Source organism: Agelaius tricolor, unplaced genomic scaffold, assembly GCF_023055355.1.
Source record: "Agelaius tricolor isolate 1412-34295 unplaced genomic scaffold, bAgeTri1.0.p SCAF_38, whole genome shotgun sequence".
Taxonomy (NCBI): domain Eukaryota; kingdom Metazoa; phylum Chordata; class Aves; order Passeriformes; family Icteridae; genus Agelaius; species Agelaius tricolor.
The window spans coordinates 11928-39556 of record NW_027269298.1 but is presented as its reverse complement, the minus strand read 5'-3'; the positions used below and the strand labels follow the sequence as shown (position 1 = coordinate 39556).

The 27629-nt window shown below is 47.5% G+C and overlaps 1 protein-coding gene across 8 annotated transcripts; it reads left to right on the top strand.

The window, feature by feature from the left end:
- Nucleotides 1-355: 355 nt before the first annotated feature.
- On the top strand, nucleotides 356-27598 carry SLC25A25 (solute carrier family 25 member 25). 8 transcript variants are annotated; one of them, XM_071454303.1, is made up of 12 exons: nucleotides 585-718; nucleotides 2217-2341; nucleotides 20043-20169; nucleotides 20257-20344; nucleotides 20788-20823; nucleotides 21124-21235; nucleotides 21969-22127; nucleotides 22851-23003; nucleotides 23112-23219; nucleotides 23450-23617; nucleotides 24091-24241; nucleotides 25070-27598. In XM_071454303.1, exons 2-12 carry the CDS (start codon nucleotides 2300-2302, stop codon nucleotides 25252-25254), a joined length of 1329 nt encoding a protein of 442 aa, XP_071310404.1. In that variant the 5' UTR covers nucleotides 585-718; nucleotides 2217-2299; the 3' UTR covers nucleotides 25255-27598. The 8 variants fall into 8 exon arrangements, with proteins under 8 accessions (XP_071310397.1, XP_071310398.1, XP_071310404.1 ...); XM_071454304.1 differs by having other exon boundaries at nucleotides 2214-2341; XM_071454296.1 differs by lacking the exon at nucleotides 2217-2341 and having other exon boundaries at nucleotides 356-718.
- Nucleotides 27599-27629: the final 31 nt, after the last annotated feature.

Below are 27629 nucleotides of genomic sequence, written 5' to 3'. Positions count from 1 at the left end.
CTCCTGTCCATCATTTCAGAGCGCGCACTCCTTTCCAACCTACCGGATGCGCGTGACGTCCGTCAAGCTCAAACTGCCTGGCGGACCCCGCTCTGATTGGAGGAACTCTCCTTATCACCGCCCTCCCAGGCGGTTCAGCCAATCGCAGCTTGGCCCGTGCGCCTGCACCTCCCCCTGTGCCGCACTCCGAAACACCGCGGCGCTTCCTCCCGATTGGTGCAGGCGGGGGCGTCCCCCGTGACGTCACGGTCCGACGCTCCGGGTGGGCGTAGGAGGGCGTGTACCAGGGCGTGTCGCCCGCTGTGATTGGCCAGCGCTGGGCGTCACGTGGCGACGACGGCGCGTGGCGCGAAGGCGGAAGCGGCGCCATTTGCCGGTGCCGCGGGCGTGAGGGGTGTTCGGGGTGCTCGGTGCCGGCGCGGCCATGCCGGGGGCGCGGCGCTCTCTCGCCTCCCCGGTGGTGAGCGGCGTTCTCTGCCCGTGCGGGTCCCCGCACGGATCTGCGGTGGAGAGCGGCAGCAGCAGCGGTGGCGGCGGCGGCGGCGGGGGGAACGCGGGGTCCTGCGGGCGGTCGCTGTGCGAGGCATCCGAGCAGGACCGGCGTCTCCGGACCCTGTTCCAGAAGCTCGACGTGAACCGCGACGGCGCGCTCTGTATCCACGACCTGGCCGTGGGGCTGGGCCGCCTCGGTTTGCACCGCTCCGAGCTGGATCTGCGGGTGAGAGGCGGCGGGCGGTGGGGTCTGGCCCGGCGGGGCTGAGTGCTCCCGCCTTGCGGGCTTCAGGGAGGGTTTGGCCGCTCCCCATGTCCCGTGTCCGCTCCGGAGCCCTCTCTGTGTTTGTCTCGGGAGCAGGACGTGGACTCTGGAGACTTTCTAGCTGTGTTTTGCCATGGCAGCACCTGGGTCCTTTTGCGTCCCGTTCCCCGAGCGAGAGCCGGGCTGGGATGCGACACGGCCGCTCCCCTCCCCAAGGTCCTTGCCTCAAAGCCACCCCGCTGGCTTCCACGCTGGGCCCGGAGGAATCAGCTTGCTTGCTACCTGTAGGCATGTACGGTATTAACTGTCCGTAGTTAATAAGATTAAAACTTAAGTGTTTGGGCAGGAAAAACCATAAAGGAAATCGTGTTTCTGCAGGACTCAGGACAGGGCAAGTTGCATGCTGGCTTACACTAGTGGAAGGTCCTTTGGGAGCGATTCCTGCAGTCAGGATAATTGTGCAGCTTTCAGTCCATCACTGTGTTTCTCATGTGAGTCTGGCAGCGTGTTGCTTCTCATGTTTGCCCCGGATGGCTTATGCCAGACTCGTTTATTTTATGGGTTTGGAAATATCTTAGAATGTAGGGAGGCTGCTGCACTGTACAATTTGCACGTATAAAACATGCAGCTCTGGCTTTCTTTTGCAGGGAGCTTTTTGTACTCACCGCTCTGTGTGATGCTGTACTCTGAGGGCTCCAAGGTTCAACGTGATGCTGCTCTAGTCACTGTGACTAGTGCAATTTACATGTCTATGTGGCTTGTCCTCAGTGCTGCACAGTCTTCTCCTGCCTAGTCGCTTGTATTTTATGTGCAGGGCCATAAAAAACTCGGTACCATCTGAAGATAGGAGATAAACACATGGGTGCAGCCAGGGATGTGCCACTACAGAGTGCCTGAGTCCTACAGGAAGGAAGAAGAGTTTAAGAATAACTTCTGAGTCATTGAAAAGATAGTTAATTCAAGTGACAGCTCCTATTCTCTCCCTGTTCTGGGAGTGGTGCCCCACTTTGAGTGCTTTAATTACACAGTCCTTTCCTGAGTTTCTAGTTCCTTTCTAACTTTGAATCTCTAGCATCTTAACTTCTGACATTTCTTTTTGGTTGGCATCTTCCTAGCTGCTGTAAAATACGAGAATTCTTTGGCAGTGTGATCTTGTGAGTAGTTTAGTTGTGCTGTTTCTAGAAAAAACATGAGTTCTGCTGGGTGCATTTGGGTATGTCGATCTGCTTGTACCACAAGTCACCTGTGCATGCCCTGTGACACTGACCTGCTGCCACCTCTGGGGCCAATCCTTGACCTCTGGCAAAAATCCCCCATGACCCAGAACGTTCTGTGCTTACACCTGCACCCCTGCCTCCGTTTGCTTTCCCTTCTCTTTGCATGCAATTCAATCCAGCCTAGCATTCTGTAGCCCAGGAGGAAGCACCTTAAAACAAACTGCATTTTTACTTCCCAGCAGAGAGTTTCTTTGCTTGGCGGGAGCGGCACAGAGGAACCATTCTGCGGGGACCGGAGCTCGCTGCTGAGGGAAGCACTGGCTGGATGCTGCTTAACAATCCTGTCTTTCTGCTGAAGCCCTTGTCTGTCAGTATTGTTCCTCAGCCTTTTCCTTCCTCTGACTCCTTTTCCACATCAATAGTGTGAGGGGGGTGAAACACTGGCAACAGGGTGCACAGAGAAGCTGTGGCTGCCCCATCTCTGGAAGGGTTCAGGGCCAGGCTGGAATGAGCAACTTGATTTTGTGGCGGGGGGTGGAACTGGGTGCTCTCTTTCTCAACTCAAAACATTCTGGAGTTTGCAAAGCATTGTTAGTATGGTAGAACATCCCCTTTAGCAGGGTAAAAACCATTGAGAGTGAAACCGTTGAGAGTGAGGATGCAGAGTTCAAAACTCTCTCAAGTTCCAGATAAAAATGTGGGAACAGCCCTCAGCTGGCTAGCAAACTTCCATGTCAAGCAGTTTTTAGGGAAATCAGATAAACTTCCTGTTTCCAAGGCAGTTCTATTAATAAGTCAGTCCTTTTTCTGCTCCATCCTTAGCTAATTACGGCATCTCAATGCCTAACTAATGTGAGGTCACGCACAGGGAAAGTGCTCAAGTGTCAAGATAAAAAACCCTTCTGATTTATCGAGCATGGTATTTGGAGACCAATTTGGGCATAAATCACATGGATTACTTGTGATTAGTAAATTACTTGGTGCCTGTGGTGCACTTTCTTTTTCCTTCCATGCAGCAGTACATTTGATATGGGAGTTGCCTTCTAATGTTTGGGAGCAGATGGAGAAAACATTGGGCTCGTAAAGTGAGGTTATCGCCAATCTGGGCTGCGAGTTGCTAATCTCCCTGCGGCAGTGGGCTGAAAGTCCTCGTGGTAACAATAACTTTTGGGCTGAACTTGAAAAGAAAATGAGCAATATTTTGGCTCCTTCAATGCCTGAGAGTTCTTGCTGAGATAAAACCCTTTGTGGCATTCTTGGAAAATTGCTGCTTTCTGTTTTAGAGGTGGCCTTCTGTGGTGGGGGAGAGAAGGGCTTGCACTCAGATGTCCTTTGAGGTGGAATTTGCTTATGTAAACGATGCTTTTTTTTCTTTTTTTTTTTGTTTTAACCCATGCTGTTATCTTTAAACCAATTGACAAATAACAGTGTACCAGACCAGTGAGCCTTGTAACGAAATGCTTGTTTGCACTGGTCAGCATGAAGCAATCCACATACTTCACTCTGTTTGGGCAGTAAAATGATAACCATGTGAAGAATTTTTTAAAAGCCTTTTTTGTTCTACTGTGTGAAGGGATAGTATTTTACTGCTAAATTTCATCTATCTCTGGGATGGTAAATGTCCTGTTACTGTTGCTTTCTGACTTTATATAGACCTATGGAGCTTGAAGTATGCACTCAATGGAAATATACTGAAACAGAACTGTTTCCTACTTTGTGTCTGGGGATGTCCTATTGCTGAAAGAATGTGTGATGGTAATATTTGTGTGTTTGCTAATATAACTGTTTTCCTACTGATCCTGATTAACTGCAGGGCTAGAATGCCATTCCAAAACTTCATCTCTGCTGCTGAAGTTCCAGACAGTCTGAACTGGTGGAATTAATCTCAGCTGCCTAGAGACAGACTGAAGTGGTGAACTTTGTCTGCAGCTGCCTCTTCTGTAGTGCTCAGCATCTTCTGCTGGACTAGTTCACTTTAAGAAACAGAGAAAACATAACCCTTGTCTCTTTTCAGTCCCAAATGTCCTCTTTGCCTCTACCCTAAACAGTGATGTCCTCCTTGGTCTTGTGATACACTCCCCTCCTAAGTTCATGTATTCAACTGTGATTGCTTCCTCGGTATCAGCTTCCCCATGGAAAACTGTATCAGCTCCCAGGCTGCTGAAATCTGCTTTCATCACTTCTTCCTTAGCTTCATATCTCCACTTTGATATTCAGGTCCTGGCTGTCCAAACTCCCCCCAAGGTCTGTTTTTTACTTTTCCCATGTACTGTAAAGCAAAGCTGTGCTGCTGCAGCTGGACTCTGCAGCGTTCTGTTTGCGTCAGGCCTTTCTTCGGAACAGCTTTGCATTTTAAGTGTGTCCCTGGACTCTTCCAGCTGTGCCTGTGCCACTCTGGGATAATAAATCAGTTAGCTCTTTGGCAAGTGGCTCCATGGATGGATTGAGAAACTCTTTCTACTGTAGCAGTTGCAATCGTAAAAAAATTTAATCTTGTTTCTGATCAATGCTTTATCTTCTGTCATGACGTCATTTAATTCTTCCTCTCAGGCTCTGTTTCTGTAACTGTTTTTTTGTTCTTCAGCACTTTGGAATACTCTGTTTTATACTGTGCACAATGTACTGCAATTCTTAGCAACTGTAAGGTGCAGAAGGAGCAGGGACTTTTTCCAGTGTGATCTTTCACCTGTTTTCCATTTACAGCCATCTGGAATTGGAGGACCTGAGTTTCGATTGTATTACAGAAGTCAGTTTATAATAAAAAGAGCAAAATTCCAATACTGTTCTGTAATTTGGACTGGAATATCTCTCCAGCTCTCATTTAGATCTCACAATACATCTCCAAACCTATATACATTTATGCATTATCACATTTTTATGGTTTATGTGTCCTGAATCCTGCTGGGGCACTTGTGGAGCTTTTGACTGGGCTTTTGTAATTCACCTTGAAGGACTGAGCAACACAAGGTTGTATTGGACAAGTACTGTTACAGTTTGATATTCCAGTTGATAGCCTCCCCTCTGCTGCCAACAACTTCTCATCCACCCATCTCCTTACTAATCCCAAAGGATTACCTTTTGTGAATACCCCAAACCAGTTTAATACAAGGTGAAACCATTTTCAATAACATGTTAATTAAATTCACACATTCATGAGTAATGTTTATTAAAATAATAAACAAAATAGATCATATCTGCTGGATCTGCAGGGAGTGGAGACCTGTTCTTGCTCTTTGTAATTATGAAATATGTGGTTTGATGGAGACCCTGTTCTCATGCACTTGAGCAAGAGCAGAACTGTAGGTCAGTGATTTAATTGTAGATAAAACTTTCAAATCTGTGGTGAGTGGTTAGTTGGTATGAATTTGGGGTTTGTTGCCTTCTCTGATTTAGGCTGAAGACGCAAATGAACTCTAATCAATCACATGAGTTCTTGACAGCTGCAGAAAAGACTTGGAGAAGACAGGCCTTGGCTTTGGCACAAGGAAACTTCTAGTGTTGGTTATTAATAGCCTTGGCCAGGAGCCCCACAGTGAGAGCTTTGGGACAGGGGATGTCAGGGAGACGGGCTGGCACTGCAGCCACCCGGGCTGTGACCCTGCCAGGTCCTGCAGGGACAGAGGAGGAGAGGGGTGCTGGGAGCAGGGAACCTCAGGCTGTCCTGGTGAAAGGCTTGACCCACGCCTGGTGTCTGGTCAGCCCTGCCTTAGTGTGATTAATGCATGAAATGGGCAGTGTGTGTCCACTCCGTGTTCTGAGGGGAGGTTGGGAGACAGGTTTTAGATGCAAATATGCACAGGAGAAACTTGCTCCTGCGTGTTTTCCTTGCATATAAACAAACAATTGCAGATTAGACAAGTGTTGCTTTATGTACATATAGGACCAGGTATATAACTCCTGTGGGATGTTTGTTCTTCCAGGATTGTTTTTGTCCTATCTTGCAGAAAATTGGAGGAGCCTGATGGTTCTCTGGTTTATTTAGCAGAGACCTTTGTCCTATTTGCACAGTGCTAATGACCAAGGGCTGCTGGCTGACCTTTGAGAGATGTAGGTGCAACTTTGACTAGAGCATATAAATTTTAAATGTCAGCATTGTGTAAGTAGAAGGGCATCCTGAGTATCACTGATGTGGCCTCACAGTATTGCTTCCTGCAGGATGGGGTCTGTTCTGAACTGTGTAGGGAAGTGAATGCCTGTAGGAACTCCTCAGCCTGAGTGGAATGAAACAACAAGACTCATCCAAAGCAGCTGATTGTGCCTGTGTAGAATATGCAGCAGTGCTTTGGTCTTTCAGTGTGTTCTGTGGGGCATTTTTTAGTGACCAGTGCTCAATACCTTGGTAAGTAGTGGACACATCTCCTTGTCCTCATCTGCACAGATTTTTAGAAGAATTGATGTTGGAAAGGACCTCCAGGATAGGGTCCAACATTTGATGCAGCACCACTGTATTACCTAATCTAGCACTAAATTGTTTTGAGAACACCTCCCGGAATGGTGACCTCCCTGGACAGCCTGTGCCAGTGCCTTACAATCCTTTTGGTGAAAAAATGCTTCCTGATGGCCAACCTGAATGTCCTCTGGTCTTGCTTGAGGCCATTTCCTCTTGTGCAGTTGCTGGTTGCTTTGGAAAAGAGGTTAACTTCCTAAAACCTCATTCAGGGAGGTGTCAGATTACTGAGATAACAGCAGGTAAAAAAACTCCAGCATACTTACTGTTTCTTTTAAATTTTATTTTTAATTTCGCTGAATATTGAGCAGAACCCTTAAATGGTTGGTGAGCATTAATAAAAGACATCAAAGCCGTAATAAGGACTTGGTCTTTTGTTTGAGAGCCCTACAAAATGGTGATGCTGCAGCCCTGGGCCCTTGGTTGCACACAGTATAACATGATACAGTGTTGGGAGGAGGAGAAGGGGGAGGGAGCTTTTTCCTACAGCCCTACTTGTAGCAAATGGGAAATGAGTCTTTGTTCTTGTTCATGTCCTATTGCTATATTTGTCCCTGTGAATGTGGGACATGAGCACAGTTTAATGATGGCCCAGTCTTTGTCTTGGGTGAAGAAGCATAGCTGTGATAACTCATGGGAAGGCAGCTGAGATGTCTGAGTTTTTCCAACTCCCAAGTCATGAGCTGCAGGGAGGCTTCTGGCAGCTAAAATGGTTTGCAGTGAAGAATTCTGCTCTAAGAGAAATATTTGAAATTTTTAGATTATGAGTTGCCTGGAAAGGCAGAGCTGCTTGGTATGTGAACCTACATAGCTTAGCCTAAGGAGAGCTGTGTGGGGGCAGGCCTGGGCCTGGGCTGCTGCAGGGCCATCCTTTCTCACTACCTGCTTTCTTGCTTAACTGTCTGGTGCAGCAAGAAGTTGATTTTCTAATTTCTGAGTATTCAGGATGCCCTGTCTCTTGGTTAATCCCTCTCTTCATATAATATGAGATGACCTTGGTGGAACTCTCAGTCCTGGGCAGTGGCTCTGTGCTCCCTGTCCCTGGCCAGCTCTCTCTGTATTTTTGTATTTGGCACTGGCTGTGGATGCCTGAATAGATCAGCCTGGGTAGCTAATTCCTTGTGCCAGGGTTTCTGTAACAGAAGAGACCTGGGTTGCTTTGTAGTGTTCCCTGAGCTATGCTGTGTCACCTTAATATATGAATGTACTTGAATGTCTCCAGACAGTTTAATTATTTAAGCAGCAGTGGCCAAGACATTGAGATTTTATGTCATGGTGTGAGAAGCACCGTGCAGGGTTAACTTCAACTGTTTAAAAAGTGTGAAGTAGTGACATACTTAACGTTTTCCTCTTTGAGAAATGAAATTTGAAAAGATAAGAGGTGATTGGCAGAGCCACGGTGGCCCATCCCAGCTGGGGGCTGGGTGCTGTTTCTGGGTGCACACACATGTAGGCAGCAGGGCTCCTTGGGGTGTTTCCAGGAGGCTCCCAGAGGGGATGAGTCACTGCTCATTCCTGCAGGGTCACTCAAGGAACCAGAGATGCCAGCAGCTCTTCCTGTGCTGGGGGAGGAGAGGGGTCACTGCCCCCAGCACAGCTCCCTTCCCTCTCTCCCCCTTTCTTTTTGCCCTCCCTCTCACATTTTTTACGTGTTAGCAAGTTGTCGGTGATGAGGCTTACAAGTTCACAGGAAAACGCTGTGCATTTATTCAAAAGTCTTCTAGAAACCATCTTAAAGCAGAAGTTAATTTCTGCCAGGTGTACCAGCCTGGAAAAGGCAAGTGTCTGTCTGAAAAGTGGAGTTTTAGACTCAGCAGGTATTATGATGTGGCTGAAAAGGTACCAGGATACCTTAATTTATGGCTTATGCAGAACCTCCCTCTGCCAGCTTGCAGTACTGAGGAAAATAATTGAGCAAAACATGTCAGTCTCTTGCTTTTTTCTCTCTCTTTTGTCTCCATTTGGATAGATTACAGCTCTTTATTGTCAGCTTCTGCTCAGGCTATCTAATGACTCCCCATTTTGGTGTGCAGGGCTCTGAGGCCAGCTGCCACAGGCGCCTTCTGTCCCCAGGGGCTGGTGTGCTGGCCCAGAGCCAGCCTTCAGATCAGCCCTCCTGCTTTTTCTGCCTTAAATCCCAGGTCTGGATCATGTCAGCAGCTGGAATTGCAGAATAGCTGTCTCCTAATGAAGCTGAGGTTGGGAAAGCTGTTTCACTGTGGTCTAGGTGTTCATTCATGATTTCTAGAAAAAGTGAATTCTTGTTCCTTGTGTTCCTTTGTGTCACCTTTCATGCTGGACTCACAGTATTTATTACATCTTTTTTGTGTCAATGATTGGCTTCATGGTGGTGTTGGTAGAGTAATATTTCCCTACAGATTCCCTGTAGGAGTGCAGTTGTCTTGCTTCTAGCTATAATCATCTTGCTGTTACTAGGTTTATAATTCTGGCCTAATAAAATTCCCCACTTGGTAAAATAAATGCTTTTTAATTTTTTTTTCTTAAATATGATTAGAAACTTCTGCCTGTTCTCAAGGAGTTGTGTGAATTAGTGTGGTGGCAGAATTCCTCTGAGGTTTCCTTTAGTGAGGACAGAGGCCAAAGAAGCATTGCTAAGTTTCTGCTTTAATTACACCCCAGGCATGTAATTTCTTGCAGAAATGATGATTTTCTTATGAAATCTCTGCATGAACAAAGGAAGATGTGCACACACCACTAATATTAACACTAATGCAGGGGAACAATTGTAACAGTGGCAGGTAACATCAGCTGGTTAATGGGGCCTTGTGAGTATTAAGTGACCACAGAGGACAAATTTCAAGTTCTGCTTTGGGTGCTTTGCTTTCTGTATAGTGTCCTGTAGCTGTGTGAGTGGCAGGGCAGCCTGCCTGTTGCTGCAGGCAGCTCAGATGCCCTTTCCACACTTTTCTGGACCCCATCCATGAGTAGCCTCAGCTGGTTACCTCAGCAGGAAAGCTCTGCAGGTTTTTGGCTGGGTTCATGAGGTTGTCAGAAGAGCATGGGAGCAAGGTAAGTGCAGGGCTTAAGTGGATGTGTGAGATGACTTGGAGTGGCAGTAAGCTTCAGATTAGTTCACAGCTGCTTGTGAAACCACAGCCTTAGGCTAATAGAAGCTGATTTTGAAGAACTGTGCCCAGTTCAGAAAATCTGCTTAGTTCCTCTGGTTTGACAGCATTAAAAACTTCCAAATGTCATCTTAAAGGATCTGATTCACTATGTGTTAGAAAGTAGTTTAACTTTTGTGCTTGTAGCTGGGATGACTGACAGCAGCTCAGGGTAATGGAGGCATGACAAGAATTCCTCAGTCTTTTCTGCCTGTGCCTGAGCTGCTGACTGCATCCCAACTAGAACCAGCCTGTGCCATTCCTCAGAGAGGGACTGGGCTTTCCCACACCCTCACCCCAGAGTTACTGCCCCATAATTTAAAATTTTTTTTTATGTGTGGTTACTTGTTGGTATGTGTCAAATTTTAAGATAAAAAACTTTGTTGCATACTGCACATAGACCTTGTGATTAAAAAGCATTTTTTTCTTGTTAAGTAATTCTGGTGTATGTGCAGAAGAATTTTTTTAATGTGGTGTCTTCTATGTGCTTGTCTCTCACTTTTTCCATTACTTAGGTTCATTATAGAAATTCAATGACAGCAAGTTCCCAAAAGTGATGCTCATCTCAAAATTTATGTGCAACTTGGCTGCTTAAGGCTCTCAGACCTTTTAGATTTTGGATTGTATTTTCACATTTAATATCTATATACTGGAAGTGTTCTGCAGTCTGTCACTCTCAAAAGTTAAAAGCTGAACACTGAGGTCCTGTGCTTGCTGTGGCTCTTGCTGTGTTGGGTAGGGAGCCCCAGGTGATGGAAGCTGTGGGTTTGTACTCATTTTTTCTGCCTGTTAAGACACCCAAACTAAGGGAAGAGTCACAGTACTTTGGAAGTGAGGCATGCAGTGCCCTCTGTGGACACAAAGAATCTGGGAATATGAAGTAAGTTGATGAACTGTAAAATGGAAAATGCTGGGTTCCTCCAGGGTGGGCTCTGGTGGGAGGCCGATACAGCTCACTAATCAATGAATAAATGCTGCTGTGGCAGCAGAGGAAAGCGTAGCATTCCTTGTAGAAATCCAAGCAACATCGTGTGTCCCTGTGCTTATATACATCCATATCCTACCTTTGCCTAGGTTCCTCCAGCAGAGCTCGGCCAGCCGACCAAGCAGCGATGGTTTGAGCCCAGCTCTCACTCTCACTGCTGAATGGCCGTGGGCGCTGTGCTGGCAGCACAATGCAGCACCAGGAGCTATTGTAGGCACGGATGAGACCATAATAGACCGGGGAGAGAGAGAGAGAGAACGCTTAGAGGTTAATGCGGCCACGGCTGGGCAAAGCCGGCTTCTCTCTGCGGAACCATCTGCCGCCCTAACAAAGAGCTGCAGCCGGGGAGCCGCACGCACCCCTCGGCCGCTGCCCATCGCTCCGGGGCGGCCGTGCCGGTTCCCGGGGCGGCAGTGCCGGTTCCCGGGGCCGTTCCGGTTCCCGGGGCCGCGGGCGCGCTCCTCTGCGGGCGGCCTCCCGCGCTCGGGGCGCGCTCCCGGCCGGCTGCGCGCGCGGCCGCGCTCCGGAGCAGCGCAGTGTCGGGAGCGAGGATTGGCTGGGCACTGCTGCAGTGGGGACGCAGCCCCGGTGCTCAGCATCGCTGCTCGGCATCGCCTGCCGTGAGCCGGGACGCGCAGCTCGGTGTGCAGCTCTGAGAGGCTCCTTTCGGAGAGGTTCATCGTTAGCTTTCCTCCCAAGCGCGGCGTCTCGGCTTCTCTGCGCGAGCAGTCTCGGCTTCTCCGTGCCAGGGGGCTTGTGCTTTGTCTGTTGCCATCAGATTTCTGAGGCTCTGGTACAATGAGCTGCTTGTCAGGCCAGGCACGACTGCAGTAGCAGCAATTTCAAAAGGCAGGAAGCGTCCGCAGGAGCGGTCTGTAAAGAATCGGAGCCGGTGGAGTCGCTGGGTTGAAGCTCCCGCTGGCTGCCGTGCCGATTCCCGTCTCGGGGGTGCTTGGTAGTGCAGTCACATCATCCTTGGCAGCGGGCAGCTCCTGAGCGCTCAGGGTTTCCCTGCCTGGGATGCTCGCTGGAGCAGCAATGCTGCAGACCCTGTGGCATTTTCTGTCTAGCTTCCTTCCCAGGGCCATATGCCAAGGTCCTGCAGATGAAAAAGAGGATGAGGCCAGAAACACCACCCCACTTCCAGGCCCCGGGGAGAAAGGGCCAAAGGTGTTGGGGAAGACACAGGACAGAGGGACTGATCCCACTGAAAGGAGACCAACTATCCTACTGGTGGTTGGACCCGCAGAGCATTTTCCAAAGGTAATGGGATATCCAGGGGCCTGAGGAGGGGTTGGTGCACATGACAGTGGAGTGCGTGGTCTGCTGGGAGAAGGGGTGTTGCAGGTGGAGTGTGTGAGTAGCTCTGTGTGTGTGTGTGTGAATTTGGGGAGGGGGGAGAGGCACAGGAAAAGGGAGCAGGGTCTAACGCGTGTGCTTGCTAGAAAGGAAGGGGGCGGGGGGCAGGGGAGTGACTGAAGAGAGGAGGTGATCTAACCCTCCAAACATGATGTTCAAAGTGTGGGAGAAAAATGCTGTTTTAGGGGCAAGGGGGAATACGGGGGCCTCCAGGATTCCTGGGCAACTTGCAAAAAGCATGACTTAGAGGACAGGGAATGATAATGCAGGTTAGTGGCGAGTCCCACCCCTGCACCCCAGACCAGCAAAGAATCAAATGCATCCTAAAATGTTCTGGAGTCAGTCTCTGCTAATTTGGCAAGCCTTTGGTAAAACTTGCATATTTTGAGCAAATGAATAACTGGCTGAATTATTTGAATGGCAGAGCCCGGAAGAGAGTAAAGACTGTCCCTGGGGAGCGGGTGGCATAAGGGAGAGACTAAAATCTGCGTGAGGATGGGAAGTTCCCAGGGGATAGGAGAGTGGGGAGGTGGTGGGGGCGCACAGTTGGCAGAGAATAAATGGTGAGGCTTTGTCTGGGGGGAGGTGAACAAAAGCTGCTTAGTTTAGTGCTGGAGCTCCCAGCACAGTGCTGGCCGACTGCAGTTCTGGCTTATTTAATGGAGGGAAGTGCTGTCTGTCTCCCCTGAGGATGGTGCAGTCAGCTCTGACTACTTGTGGTTTAAAACCAAGGGTGTGAGCTGGGATTAGATGGGAAGGAGTTGGGGATAAGGCCTCTGAAGGGTGGGGATGATACTGAAGGGCTGCAGCAAGGATAGGGGTGTGTGACTTTCAGGATGCAGTTTATTTCACAGGGAATTGGGCATGGTTGTTGCTGTGAGCTTTCTCTTTAAAATGAGGGATGAACAGGTTTAAATTGTAGAGAGGATTAATATCTGTTCTGCTGCTGTTTTGAATGGAAACAAGCAAGGCGGCATTTCACATTCTGGAGAGCAGAAGCCACTCCCTGCTTGAATCAGGCTGAAAAATCTGCAGGGACTTTTGCCTTCATCTCTATCCTTAGCAGTTAGCACTGTGCATCCCCTTCCAAAAAAGGAGCATGCGCATTTTCAGGAGGACTTTGGTGCACAGAGGTTGAAGAAGGACAGAGACTCAGAACTGAAGGAAGTGGTGACGAAAACCTTGGAATTACAGGGCTGAAAATCTCTGGTGTCTTCCAGAGAACAATGGTCTCTCTGTCAGGGAGAGTCCATCTGTTCACACCTGGAAATAAAGCTTTCTCTGAAAGCTGATACCAGTCTCCTCTTTCCTGTGTGACCCTGGGAAGTTCTGCTGCATAAGAACCGTAGGATTGGCTGATGGAGAAATACCTAGAGGATAAGGATGTGGTAAAACAGAGTTATTGCATCTTAGGAAGTAACTGCCCATCTGCCAGGAGGTTGTGACTGAGTAATTTTAGCTTGCCCTGATTGTTAAGTGAAATACAGTGTAAAGCTCTTCTGTTGAGGATTATGCAGATATGTTTCACCTTGCAATTCAGGCTGGCTTATGCTTCATCCAGCCCATGGCTCAGCTGATGGACAGTAAGTAACTTGTTAAGATGCAATGACTTTTTTGTGCTTGATCAGATATCAGTGTTCCAATTACCTGTCTGAAGGAGAAGTGTTGGGAAAAGTCTCATACAGCCTTAGGGATAGATAATAAACCACTGTGAGCAAAGAGTGTTATTTGGTGTTAATAGAAAGTGAGGGCTTTTGTTCTCTGCCACTGGCTGCCTGTAACCTTGGGAACAATCTCTTGATTGGTAGGCCACTTCATTTTGTAAAAACACCTGTTACTACTTCTCCTAAAACCACACAAAATATCACACCTGGTACTGGGGGTTCTGTAGGAAATTGATGTGTATCCATAAACTTCACTGGAGGGGCATCCTGACCTTGCTTCTTCAATCTTGTTATTGCTGTGTTCCTCCTCAGATGTTTGCCTGTTCCAAGCTGTTCCAACATGAGGCTGTTATTGCAAATATGGGGAGAAAACACTGATTGCAAATGTGTTATGTTGGCCCTGGATCTGTGTACACAGGAAACAGGCATGATCTGCCCCTGATGTCACCATCTGGACTTGTAACTTTGGATCCGTGTGTTGTCGGTGGAACAGGTCACCTTCCCTGGTTACCTTTATGTCAAATATCACATAGTGCTCTCTGCTGTGCCTGCTCTCTTATCCCTCCCCTGGCAAAGCCTGGGCTGGTTGCAGCTCTTTACTCTGCTGGGGTCTCTTAAATCATTAACTCTCCTTCTTCTTACACTGTACACTCTCTGTGCTTTGTGAGGACTTTCTGTACTGTCCAATTAATTATAAGCTAGTTTCTAGAAATTAAAAAAGACCAAGTCAGCAGAACCCAGTGAAACCTTCTAGCAATAGGGCTGGAGCCCAGAGAGCTGTTTTGCCTCTGAAGGAGGATGTTACGTGACTGTGACGCTTGCTGGTACTTGATATTTTTAGAGCCTTTTTTTTTAGCAAAGAAAATTCAAAATTAAACAGCATACTTTCCTGCTCCTTGTATGGCTGCATCTTTCTGTCCCTTGGGAGGTACATTCTGGAGGTGATGTAGTAAACCAGTGATGAAGCAGATGCTCAGAAGTGTACAAATAGTGTGGAAAGGTTAGCAAGGATGGCAGGGTATGGAAACTGGTAACTTGTGCAGCATTTAAAAGAACCAAATCCTATAAATAAAATGAAAATGAGTTTGCTAAAGGGAGAAGGAGCTGTGTTTGCCTTCCTTCATGGCTCACTTTTCTTGTCATCAAGGCATCTGCAGAGGGTATTAGCCAGGCTGGCTCCACATGGCCCAGAAATGTGTCGGTTCAGTGTCAGAATTGGTGGATGGAAATATCAGGGAGGAGTGACTTCATTTGAGCTCTGTGCCCTGTCCTTGCTTTGGTCAGGAATAGACAGTGCTAATGAGGGATGTACTGTCCATAGCTGGTGCCTGGAGCCCTGGGCTGTGTGTGCTGCTGCCTGCAGGTGCTGGGGCAGTGGGACTGGCTCTGTGTGTGCTGAGATGTGGCCAGTGACCCCACGCCAGTGTCCCAGCAGCACTGATCCCTGCAGCTTTGGAGAGCTGCCTGGCTCTTGAGTATTTCCAGCTTTACCAGGATTTTTAAGGCTGAAATACAAAAACTTCTTAAGTTCCCATTGTCGTTATAAGGTGAATTGCTGGTATAAACTTCATTTGTAATCTGTCTCTCCTTCTTAGCTCACTGTTCTGTAATTAATACCCTGCTTAAAATCAGCTTTAACTTCATTAGCTTTCTCCTTTCCTCTGACGTAGGTAGAAGGGCTTTTTTTCCTAAAATGTGCCGATTTTGCCTTTTGTCTCTAGCTGCCAAGTCCAAACAGAGTTTCTTAGGAAAATCTGCATCATGTTGGCATAGCAACTGAGCTGCCAAGCAGCTATAATAGTGATGCTTGGCAACTCGTGGGAAGGACTACGGAGGATCTTAAGGCTTTGTGAAGCAAATCTGAGTTAGATTTGTTCACTTACTGCCTGTTGCTGGGGGTACCCACTCTGCTCCCCTCTGTGGGGGTGTTTGGTGTTGGACAGTGGGGTGTAGGTGTCATTAGGGTGCTGCTTGCAGTGAGAGTGGCCTTGGTGGGAAGGCTGGGCTGGGCTGTGCTGTGGGCATGCATGCAGTGAGCTGCTGCAGCAGCTGATCTTTAAGAGGATCTGGAGTCCCTGAGAAGATCCTGTTTTCATGCAGAGAGACGTCAGCAGGGAGTAGGTTAAGCCTAGTTAGGTAACCTGGCCATGGTGCCAGGGTAGGTGAGGTGCCCCAGGAAGGCCAGAGGACACCATTGTAGGTCACGAATCCCAAGGGTACTGAGTTGCTGTGGGTCGTGATCCATTAAGCTTTAAAAAAAAAAAAAAAAAAAAAATCCTTGAAATGAAGCCACAGATTAAATATTCCCAGTTGGTGTGATTGACATGCAGCTCCATGAACAGCTCATTACAGACCTTGGCTTTGCTGTAGAGAACAAAACACCACGGCAAAGACGCCCAGGCACCCTGTGCATGAGGGCCTGAGGAGGGGAGTGCTGCTTGGACTTTGCTCTGTCAGGCAGGCTGTCCAAACACAACCAACACTTGAAAATGTTGCTGTGTCCGCAGCAGTGAGGAAGGCTGTTATCCTGGCTGGCTTGAACCAGTTCAGCAAACACATTTTGTTACTTCTGCTGCAGATGGGATTTCAGTGTTTGGGTTATGGGCTGTGGCTTTTTGCATCTTGCCTGCGTGATAACGTCTCTCTGATTAAAGCTAAGACTATAACTTTATTTAAAATTGATGTCAGCAGTCAGTGATTCTGTCCTGAAAAGCATTGTTACTTCCTGCACATTGGTACTCTCTCTGGAGAGCGAGGTGTTACCCTGTACCTCAAACTCCACCAAATGGTCAGGAAGCTGTAATTATACCTGCACTAAATGGTGCTTGTGCCACACTCCCTTCAGCCTGGCTTGCTCCTAATGGGAGCTCAGGAACTGCTTACAAAGCAGTTAAACTGTCAAGGGTGGAAACTGGAAAATTGTTCTGCCCAGGACACTTCTTGTAGCACACAAATGACTGCAATGTTTAATTGGAGTCAGAAGAGGATGAAAAAAATTAAGCTGGTGTAGCTGCTGTGTGGATGCTTAGCTAGGAGGCTTAGAAGCAGCTGGGGCTGTTTTGAAGCCTGCCCTTGATTTGGGCGATTTTCTCTGTATTTGGCTTAATGACAAACCTCCACAGGCTTTATTGCTGCTGTGTTGGTAACTGGAGTGCTACAGAGGGGAGAGATCTTTGTGTGCAGGGGTTGTCTGCTCTGAGCTGGCACAAGTGGTTTCAGGAGAACTTTCAACCAAAGCCAGTCAACTCTGGCATAACAAAATAACCTCGTAAAAGTGGAAAGTTTTTGCTTAAGCTGGCTATCCTAAATGTGTACTAAAGCAGTAAGTGGCTTGCATCCTGTTCTTACTGCACTTTTAAAAAATAATTTCTGGGAAGGCAGTGATAGTCCTCCCGTGTTGTGGGAAGGGAGAGGTTGTGATCAAGACTTGTGCCCACTGCTACCTGTACAGATCCCTACAGAGGTGAGAACAGGATCAGGAAGGGACTGATCAGCTGTAAGGCACAGCAAGAGAGTGTCCTGGCGCTTGGCCAAGGGGTCGTGGGTTAAGAGGCCCCCAGTGCGGGTTAAGTGGCCGCGGGTGTGATGTAAGGTTTGAGGGGAGCCAGGTGTTGAGCAATGGCAGCGCTCACGTGTGTCCCTGCCCCGGCTGGGTGGGACCGGCAGCCCCGGTTCCCTTTTAAGTAGAAGGGCAGGGCTTGTGCAGCCAATCCCGCCGGAGCCGGGCTCGCTCATAGGCGTGTGTCATGAGACTCGCTGGCATTTCCTTTCCACTCGCTGCTGAAATTAGCTCAGGGGAATCGCTCGGTTTGACTTCCCTTCCTCGCCGGTCGGAGTGAGCAGGGCAGCGAGTGTTGGGCTCAGGAAGATGCTCTGCCTCTGTCTGTACGTGCCGGTGTTCGGGGAGAGGCAGACGGAGTTTGAGTACTTTGAGTCGAAGGGGCTGCCGGCCGAACTCAAATCCATCTTCCGACTCAGCCTCCTCATTCCTTCCCAGGAATTCTCCACCTATCGCCAGTGGAAGCAGGTACGGCCCTGAGAGAGGAATAGAAGGGATGGGGGTGATGTTTAATACATTTAGTGGCTTGTTTGAGAGGGGGAGAAGGTTGTGATGGCTCTGTTGTAATAACTGAGTGAAGCATGGAAATGCTTCTCGTGCCCCTTGGCAGGGATTGCTGAACCGGTGTGGAGTGAACACTTTTCTTTTTGATTCTTTTCTTTTGAATTTGGTGAAGTCTCAGTGCTTATTAGACTATTTAAACCAGTTGATGTGAGTTAAATAGAAAAAAGGGGTTTTCCAAACTATGGAGTCTTCTGCTTCTATGGGTCTGTTCGGATACAGCATTTCACATCCTCTTCCTCCTTATTACATCCTTCCCCATGCCTCCTCCTGACAGCAGGGCTGGAATGTAGAGTCAGCTGAAGCTGGTGAAGGTGAGCAGGTTTGTGCTGGGAGGAGGAAAGCAGCTCAGTGAGTGACTCAGCCAGGGGTGGGTGGGCTGAGCTGGGGAAGGTTATGCAAGACCCTTTTGCTTTGCTGTGGAAGGGACATGCACTAAATACGTGGAATTTCCCATCCTGATGTGTCAGAGCTCTTGCTTTCATCTTGCTGCTACTTTTTTTTTTTTTTTCATGATCAGGCTGTCAAGAGCCCAGAGAGCTGATTATTGATCAGCCAAGCAGGGGAGGCTTTTTACACCTCTGAAAGGACATGGACAGCAGGCTGGAAGGTGTGTGGTGACCACAGGAACTTCTGCAGCCAAAATAGCTGTTAATGGCCAGATTTCATGTTTGCTGCTGAAAGCGAAGAGGTGCAGGCAGATACTTGTTCACACCTCCAGAGAAGATGCTGGGAGCTTGGCTTTCTCACCCCTCACACGTGTGCTGTGGGTTACTGTCGGGCAGGCAGCGTTTCTGTGCTGTGGCTGTGGGGGAGGAAGGGCAAAGCTTTTATTGCCTGCAGTCTCTGATCACTCAGGCTGCATTTCTGCAGCCGAGAGAGAGGGAGCAGTTGCAGAGTCACATCTCTCTTACAGTGCCTCCGAATTATTAATGCCTGTCAACTGGTTGGGGGTTGCCAGTGAGAGGGAAGCCCTGAATCAGCTGTTCAAGCCATGTGCTGACAGGAGAGGGGTGTTGGTCTATATTTAGCCCACAGGTTGAATGTGAGGTCGTATCTGAACTTCACAACGGTCATATGATAAATGGCAGGGTAGGAATACTGGGCATGCCTTGGAGGTCAGGGCAGCTGGGACAGCACTTTCTTATTTAAGGTTCATAAAGTGATTAGGAATAATCCTCATAGCATTAGGGCTAAAGAGGCAGGACTTGCTGGGTGAGGGAGAGCGTTTCAATAATGAATGATTTAGTACTGAAGTAGTTTAAAATGACATTGAAACAAAGACTTATGGCTTATGAAGGGGACTGGTGGTCACAGACTGAGGACATACCACAGTGAGTTTAGGTTTGCCTAATACTTTGAATGCTAAATATTGAACAAGATACTGGTGAACAGAGGGTTAACCCATCTCAGCTCAGAGCTTCTTTAACAACCCATCTGTTGTTAACATAAATGTTACAAGAATTAAAACAAAACTTTGGGTGATACGCTAGACTGAATCACACCTAATTGAGTGTTGCTCGCTGATGTTGGAAAAGACTTAAAGGCTGTCAAAGGCAAGTGACTGAATCAGAAGGGGGAGAGGAACTCCCTGAGCCACATTCTTGTAGTCTGGAGATCACCTCACCTGTCAGCATGCAGCCATGTGCCCTTAGAGAGGACAGTCCATGGGCTCTTGCCTCACTGAGTTGCAGTGAGTTAATTAGTCATTTACCTTGTCCTAGATGTCTGGCACAGTTTGATCTTGATTTTAGCTTTGTCCTACTAAGAACCTATTCTTGCTCTATATGCATCTCATGGAAACTTGTGTAATTAAAGCACATAGCTTCAGGGTGCCTAAACCACTTCACAAAGGTTTTTATCTTTGGCTGCGTTCACTAGAGCTGGACAGGATTGTGCTGGCTGGAGTTAGTTACTGCCAGAGGGAGCTTACTTCTCTAAGGATTGTAGCAGGCATGAAATTCCTTCTCCTGTTCGGGCTTTTTTTAAATAAGTTCAAGTTTTGTGATTCACTTTTTATGCAGATCTGTTGACTCATACTTAGTTCTAGAACCTCAACCTCCACAAGGACTTTGCAAGATGTTAATCAAGGTACAGTCCTGAGATTAGACACGTGACACTAGCATAATATCCCTGATAAAAACATGAGGCATTTCATCTGTAATGGACTTTGGGAAACAGTTGGAATCAGGTGACTTTTCTATGCTATGGCATTGCTCAACTCTCTTAGGAGAATTACAGTTCTGTCAGCTACTTTTTGGAGAAAAAGTCAAAGTTGTGTGGGAAATGTTTTAAAGATGGTAGAAGGGGAGATAGATCTGTCTGAGTGAACAAAGGAACTGACAGTTTTTGGTTGTTTTCTGAACAGAAAATTGTGAAGGCTGGAGACAAAGACCTGGATGGACAGCTGGATTTTGAGGAATTTGTTCACTATCTCCAAGACCATGAAAAGAAGCTGAGACTGGTTTTCAAGAGTCTGGATAAAAAGAATGATGGTAACCACCTTTCTCATGCTCAGGGTGGACTGGAGCATGTGTTAGCCTGTGATGTGTATCCTTGAGCTCACTGGATTATCTTCACAGGCCGCATCGATGCCCAGGAGATTGTCCAGTCTCTCCGGGACCTGGGGGTCAAGATCTCTGAACAGCAGGCTGAGAAAATACTGAAGAGGTGAAGATTCCTCTGGTTCTTCTGTTTTATGTCAAGGGAACTAGAAAGAAATATAGGGACATGGAACCCATCTCTTTTTCCCCCTGTATGCACTTTCCAGAGACTTTGGTTCCTCCCTTTTTTCCTATTACTTTCTATTTTGATTTTTCCCTGTGAATTGGCATACAATTATAAAATCATAATGCTTTATTGAGACTTACTGTCAGAGTCTCTCCCTGACCTGTTGAGGGGAAGTGCTTGCACCTAAGCTGATTTGCATCCCTGTCTGACTGTCCTGCTGCCCTGAGCTTGCTGCTGTGGAGAAGGACTGTGCAGTTGCTCTTTGGAAATGCTAAGTGCTTTATGCATGTGGCACTAACATGTTAACAACCACTTATTTGTGCTGTTTTTTTCCTCTTTTTTTCCTCTGCTACCTTCCCTCTGTCTGTTTGCCTGTGTGTCAGAATAAGGACGGGACACTTCTGGGGTCCTGTCACCTAGTAAGTATTATTTTCCCTTCAGTGTCAGTTATGTCCCTGAATTTGGTAGGAGGGGTTGCAAATACTGTTGTGGGCTGGTTAGAAGGGAGAGAGAGGGGAGGAAAGAGAGAGCCCACTTCTACCTCAGCATTGTTTGGTGAACAGAAGGTTTCCTAGCTTTGTCTTGTGTCTCTTTAGAAGTCTTTTAGTAGTTGCTTTGCAAAGCTGTATTTGGTGTAGGCTTGGATAATCAAAGGGAAGGGGAGGAGGAATTTGTCACCCAGTGGGAGTCTGTACTCACCTGATGATCAATCTTTTTAGCATGGATAAAAATGGGACAATGACAATTGATTGGAATGAGTGGAGAGACTATCACCTGCTGCACCCTGTGGAGAACATTCCTGAAATCATCCTGTACTGGAAGCACTCCACGGTAAGAAAAACTCCTGTACAACAGGTCTCAGTCTTTGCCCAGCTTCTTGGTCCAAGCCCTGGCCCCCAGGAGCTGCTATCAGCAGTCCTTATCTTTCTCTTCATGGTTCACAGCTTCCCTGTAGCCCTTGAAGCTCAATTGCTTCCTGTCCTCTGCTGTAATCTTGCCACATATCACTGTCACAGCTGCTGGCACTGGTGATGACGACTGCAGTACTGCAGGGAGCTGAGGGAGTTCTCTTGGTGTGCACCTCCAGGAGCTCCTGCCAGTGGCCAGCCCCAGCTGGTTCAGGACCTGTTAGAACTAGAACCTGATTCCAGAGGCAGCCATCCTTCCTGGAGTTATCTGTACGTGAATAGTATTTAATGAGATTTAACAGGCTGCCAGCTTGGAGGGTTCTGGAGAGGTCCAGCTTCTCTGCCATGCAGCTGCCTGCAGTGGGTCAGTTTGTTCCTAAATACCTGCAGTATTTTGATGTAGACAAATGTTCAGCAGTTGCCAGGATCTTGGAGAGAATCTTGAAATCAGAACTCAGTTTCCCCTGTGACATGTTTTAGCAGTGGCAGCTCCTGTGGCCAGGCACAGCAGTTAGTGGCTGTAGATAAGCTGCTGGCTTGGAATAAGCAGGTCCTGTACTTCAGCACCTGCTGCTAGTGAAGAGCAGTAAATCCAGTAAAACTTTAGCAAGATCACTGGCTGATGAAGCATTTCTCAATACCTTCTCCTTTTGCAGATCTTCGATGTAGGAGAGAATTTGACTGTCCCTGATGAGTTCACAGTGGAAGAGAGGCAGACAGGGATGTGGTGGAGACATCTGGTTGCAGGTGGAGGTGCAGGTGCCGTGTCCAGAACCTGCACAGCTCCCTTGGACCGTTTGAAAGTGCTCATGCAGGTATGATGGAGCAGTTCCAGTTTGTTTAAATACCTGAGCAGATTCCTTTAATAGTTATGGTTATAATGTTCATCAACACAGTACAGCACTCTGGTCAATGCTAATCTTGTTGTTCTTTTATTGCTATTTTTAAACGCATTTTGAATTATTTGAGTGATGAAGGTCATATTAACTAGAAAAAGTACAGAGAATCTTTTTGGAGGTAGACATGTCAAAATTGTCAGTAGTCTAGTAGACAGTTTTATGGAAAACTTGTTTTTTGGTGAAACAGGTTAAAATCCTGTGATCCTCTGAAAGACCTTGAGGCCACGAGAGTTGAAGTGAATGTGGTGGTCAGTTGGCAGAGCTTATATCAGTATTATCAGCATTAGGAAGGAGTTGGAAAATTTTGATTTTAGCCTGCTTTGTCACTGCTCTAGAACCAGCTGAGAAGTTGATGGGTAGTTGATCCTGTGCTAGGTATGGGAAAAAGCCAAGACAGTTGCCTGTTTAACCTTTCCTCCCATTCCAGAGGGAGATATTGATTAGATTGATTAGTTAACGCTAGACTTGGCAAAAAAGAAAAGAAGCTTGCTTTCCCATTGTAGAAGTTATCTGGAAGGGATTAAAGCCTTGGCAACTCTGTGGGTAAATAAAAAAGCGCCCTTTTGTCCCTGGATTACAGAAAAACGTTGCACTGTCGTAATGGGGCTGGAACTGATCCAGGCTTGTCCCTGTCCCCAGGTCCACGCCTCGCGCAGTAACAACATGTGCATCGTCGGCGGCTTCACGCAGATGATCCGCGAGGGCGGCCCCAGGTCCCTGTGGAGAGGCAATGGCATCAACGTGCTCAAGATTGCACCCGAGTCAGCCATCAAGTTCATGGCCTATGAGCAGGTGAGGGCACAGCTGTGCCTGCAGAAGGACCAGCTGGAAAGAAAGCGATGGCTGAGATCAGTCAGGGAGCCTCACTGTCTGTCTGTCTGTCTGTTGTGGCTTCTGCAGATCAAGAGGTTCATCGGCACTGACCAGGAAATGCTGAGGATCCACGAGCGGCTCCTGGCTGGTTCTCTGGCTGGGGCCATTGCACAGAGCAGCATCTACCCCATGGAGGTGAGGCAGGAGGCTGAGTCCAGCCCAGGAGGGCTTGTGGATGGGAAAATGTGGGTAGAACACCATCACTGGGACAATTAATTAATGAGTTCTCAGAGGTGGTACCCAGCAGTACTGCTTGCAGGACACTTGCTGTGGTTCTGACAGTCGTGCTCCTAAGAATGACCTTGTACATTGTTCTCCTGCTGGTTCTCCTGTAGGCCTTCATGCTATTTATTCTTGTCCTCTAGGTTCTGAAAACACGGATGGCTCTGAGGAAGACAGGACAATATTCAGGCATGTTGGATTGTGCCAAAAACATCCTTGCAAAGGAAGGAATGGCTGCCTTCTACAAAGGCTACATCCCCAACATGTTGGGAATCATTCCATATGCTGGTATTGACCTGGCAGTCTATGAGGTATGAAGCCTTTAAGCTATTGTTAGGTTAAGCCTCACAATTATTATATTATGTTTTATGTTATTGTTAGCCTATTGTAGGGCTGTGCTGCTTGTGTGGGCTTATCACTGTCAGACCTTTCAGTCATGACAGGAGTTCAAGTAATTTATCAAAGCTTTCTTGAATGGCCTTATGGGGCACAAATGTATTTTTTTACCCCAAAATGGCTTAAAATATAATCCAATATGTTGATTCTAGTTCATAAACCATTGTCAGCATCATTCATGGCCCCTTGTTTCTTTTCTTAATGAGAAAATTAAAGGAAGGATTTTCCCCAGCCACTATGGCAACAGCAGCTCAAAAAGATTTGAGAAGCCCCGTGCTTTTGGCTGAACTTTCCTGGAACTTTCTGGGCCTTTACTCTAGATCTTTCATGAAATGTGATACTCTTTTGCTTGCCTCTTCCCTGCTGACCTCGGGCTTGTTCCTTCCAGACACTAAAAAATACCTGGTTGCAACGCTACGCCGTCAACAGCGCTGACCCTGGGGTCTTTGTTCTGCTGGCCTGTGGCACCATCTCCAGCACCTGTGGGCAGCTTGCCAGTTACCCACTGGCCCTTGTGAGGACACGCATGCAGGCCCAAGGTGAGAACTTTTGGAACAGTGGGAACTCCTGTGGTGGTGTTTGCAGGGATCCCCAGGACCAGGGAAGAGATGAGAATGTTGCCTCCATGTTTCAGATGGCTGGTTTATTATTTTATGATTATAATATATATATTATATTATTTTAAAACTATACTAAATAGAAGAAGGGATTTCATCAGAAGGCTAGCAGGGAATAGAACAAGAATGGAATGAATAACAAAAGCTTGTGTCTGACTGAGAGTCTGAGACAGCTGGACTGTGATTGGCCATTAATTAGAAACAACCACATGAGACCAATCCCAGATGCACCTGTTGCATCCCGCAGCAGCAGATAATTATTGTTTACATTTTGTTCCTGAGGCCTCTCAGCTTCTCAGGAGAAAAATCCTAGCAAAGGGATTTTTCAGAAAATATCATGGCTACAAACTCCTGTCTTTGTTTTTGAGCAAAGCTAAAAGATCTTTAGTGTCAGCATTGCAACAACAGCCTCAGCTGGCCCCCGCAGCTGACCAAGGGCTGTTTGTGATGCTGCAAGGGGACAGTGGACTTTGTGCTGCCCTTCTAACCTCTGGGACCAAGGACCTCCAGGACAGAGGTTCTGTTTTGCTCAGATCAGCAGTTCTGGGCTGAGGGCATCTGCAGAGCAAGTTTGAGAAAATACTTCAGTGTGGAGCACAGCATGGGCAGCTGAGTTAAGTTAATGCTGTCCCCCACCAAGCACCTTTGCTCTGGGAACATCTGAAAGCACATGGATCAGTACTGCTCTTGGAAACAAAAGTGTTTTCACCACATAGGCTGCATTATTTATTGTGGCTTTCCCTGTTCCAGCTTCAGTGGAGGGTGCTCCTGAAGTGACCATGAGGGGACTGTTCAAACACATTCTGAAGACAGAGGGAGCGTTTGGGCTTTACCGGGGTCTGGCACCCAACTTCATGAAGGTGATCCCAGCTGTGAGCATCAGCTACGTGGTCTATGAGAACTTGAAGATGACTCTGGGCGTGGACTCACGGTGACCAGGAGATGCTAAGGACTTGGAACTCTGAAATCTTGGGATGCAATCCCAAGACATATAAGCCATCTCTCATTCTGTGAATGTGTCGACACTAAGCTGACTAAGCAAAGCTGTGAAATCTCAGATTGTGAGTCAGTAAGGAAGAGGGAGGGGAGGATCTTGTGTCCTTTGCCATCTTGCTACTCAGAGCTCCACATAAACCATCACGGGGTCCTTTTTGTTGGGCCTTTTGGGAGACCAGGAGCTGAACTCCTGGGAGATCTTGAGGTGGGAGTTGCTGAGGTCAGTCCCCAGCAGTATGACAGAGTAGCAAAGATTTGGGTTACAGGTCTGCTCTCAGCGTGTTGCCTGTTTGCCTACAGATGAGCACCTTCTGACTTGCTGAAAGAGCTTCTTTTTCCATTCAGAGAGCTGCTTTTTCCATTCAGTTGTTTAACTTCCTGCCCATTGTTTAAATTTGTACAAACCTTGTGTAGGAGCTGCTGCCGCACCAGGCTTGTTATGTTTACAAATATTCCTTTGGGTGGGAGACATTCATGTTCTGCTTCCAAGAATTGACATGAAATGTAACTTTGATCTATACTGGTTTGGAGGGCTGGTGGGCAGTGGTTTATCCCAGCCAGGCTGAAGGTTACTTAAGCCAGCCTGATGAAGAATTAGGATTATTTATTTTTTTATAGGTTTAAGTGTGTCTCATAAACCCACTAACAAGATGCACTTACTAACAGAAGCAGCAGACTAGAGCCTGCATGCCTGTATCCTTTGCATGCCGGGATTGGCTTGTCTTATTCTCTGCAGGGGCTTGGAAAGGGGAAGGAGGAGAGCCCTGGGCTGCCCGGCACTGTGATGCATGGCTTTAGTGAACAAAGACAAAACCACCACAGCTCCTGTGCAGCTGAGCTCCCAGCACGACAGGAGAGCCCCTGCACAGCGTTGCATGGACCTCTGAATCCCAGCCTGCCTGGTGCCAAGAGAGCTCGTGAACCTTTTCCAAACCCCGTGCCTATGCTGCTATCTTATCTCTTTAGACCTCTTGGTAGATCCATGTTCAGGTTTCCATTGGTGCCGTGCAGGCCCCAAGTCAGGAATGTCTGCTGTGGGAAGGGGTGTTAGGGAGAGGGGCTGTCACTGGGAGAGGGGAGATTTCAGTCCTGAGGACATGCTTGCTTGCCTTTCAAAGGGTGCTTTTCATAAGGCTAAGGGAAAGAGATGGCTTTAAAATTTCTCTGATAGCATTATGGGCTGCTTTAGTTAATAGGATCCAGCTTCTGAGGCCTGGGAGATCCTCACCCAACTCTTCATTTTGGGTAAAATGGACCAGCGTTGCATTCCACTGTTTTACTGCTTAAAGCATATTTATTTTGTATTTATTTGAACAGAGTTATTTCAGACTATTTTTATAGGTTTGTTTAAATATTGTTACTGTGCTTGTATTTCTCCTGTTTTAAAAAGTTCTCTATTAGTTCTTTTGCATCACACAGCTGAGTCGTGGGGAGGGATGCTAAAGTCACTTTTGTCCCTTCCTTCTGGGGCTTGAACTGCCTTTCCCACGTCTGGGTTTGTTGCTGGAGGACCTCAGCCCAGAGAAATTCTGTAGCAAGAAGCCATAGGAGAGAAGGGAGCAGATGAGGAAGCAGAAGTTAGGGGAGAGGGTGCACTGTGAGGCTTGCCTTAGCTTGGAATGGCCTCTGTGCATGGCAGAAAGGCTTTGGGGGGATGGCTGAAGCTGGGAAGTGGAAGGTCTGTGGATGTTGGATGTCACAACAGTTAATTAAGAGAGCTTGGGGGAGTTTTGAGGTAAGGGGGGAAGAGAGAAATCTCAGGGACTAAAGACAATACACATTTCCAGAGAGATGGAAGGAAACTTGCACTTGGACACGAGCTGCTACAGTTGTGCTTCAAGGCTGAATCAGCAGCCCCTGCTGCTGAGCCAGTGCTCATCACGTGCAGGAGGACACTGTGGAGATGTGTGGGAGAAATTGGAAAAGGATTTGCTAAGCACTCAAACAGCTGCTTTATTTCTGACAGATTTTGGTGGTTCATGGAGAGTCTCCCAGGTGAGACTCTGCCTTCACTTTCAGTGGTGTAGCCACGTGGAAATCTAACCAACAATGGATTAGTGATATGATTTTTTTTTCCACCCCCCTCTTCCTGAGACCTGTCATAAATTCTGCAGTGGCTCCTTCCTACCAGTGTGGCCTAATGAGAATATGAATATCAGAATGCAAAAATCAATGCAAAATGACAACCATCTTTGTAGCTGTAACCACAAATTGTTATAATGCAAATCTAACACGGATTCTTCATGTAGGGAACAGTCTGCTAATAAAGGTCTGATAAAGAGATACCATGTCTCCATCTCTTTCTCTGTGGGTT

What these genes read in the sequence shown, in the direction of transcription:
- SLC25A25 (XM_071454296.1), top strand. Translation starts at nt 425, where the DNA reads ATGCCGGGGGCGCGGCGCTCTCTCGCCTCCCCGGTGGTGAGCGGCGTT. An exon ending in TCTGGATAAAAAGAATGATG is followed by an intron (nt 20,170 to 20,256) that starts GTAACCACCTTT and finishes TTATCTTCACAG; the next exon opens with GCCGCATCGATGCCCAGGAG. An exon ending in GCTGAGAAAATACTGAAGAG is followed by an intron (nt 20,345 to 20,787) that starts GTGAAGATTCCT and finishes CCTGTGTGTCAG; the next exon opens with AATAAGGACGGGACACTTCT.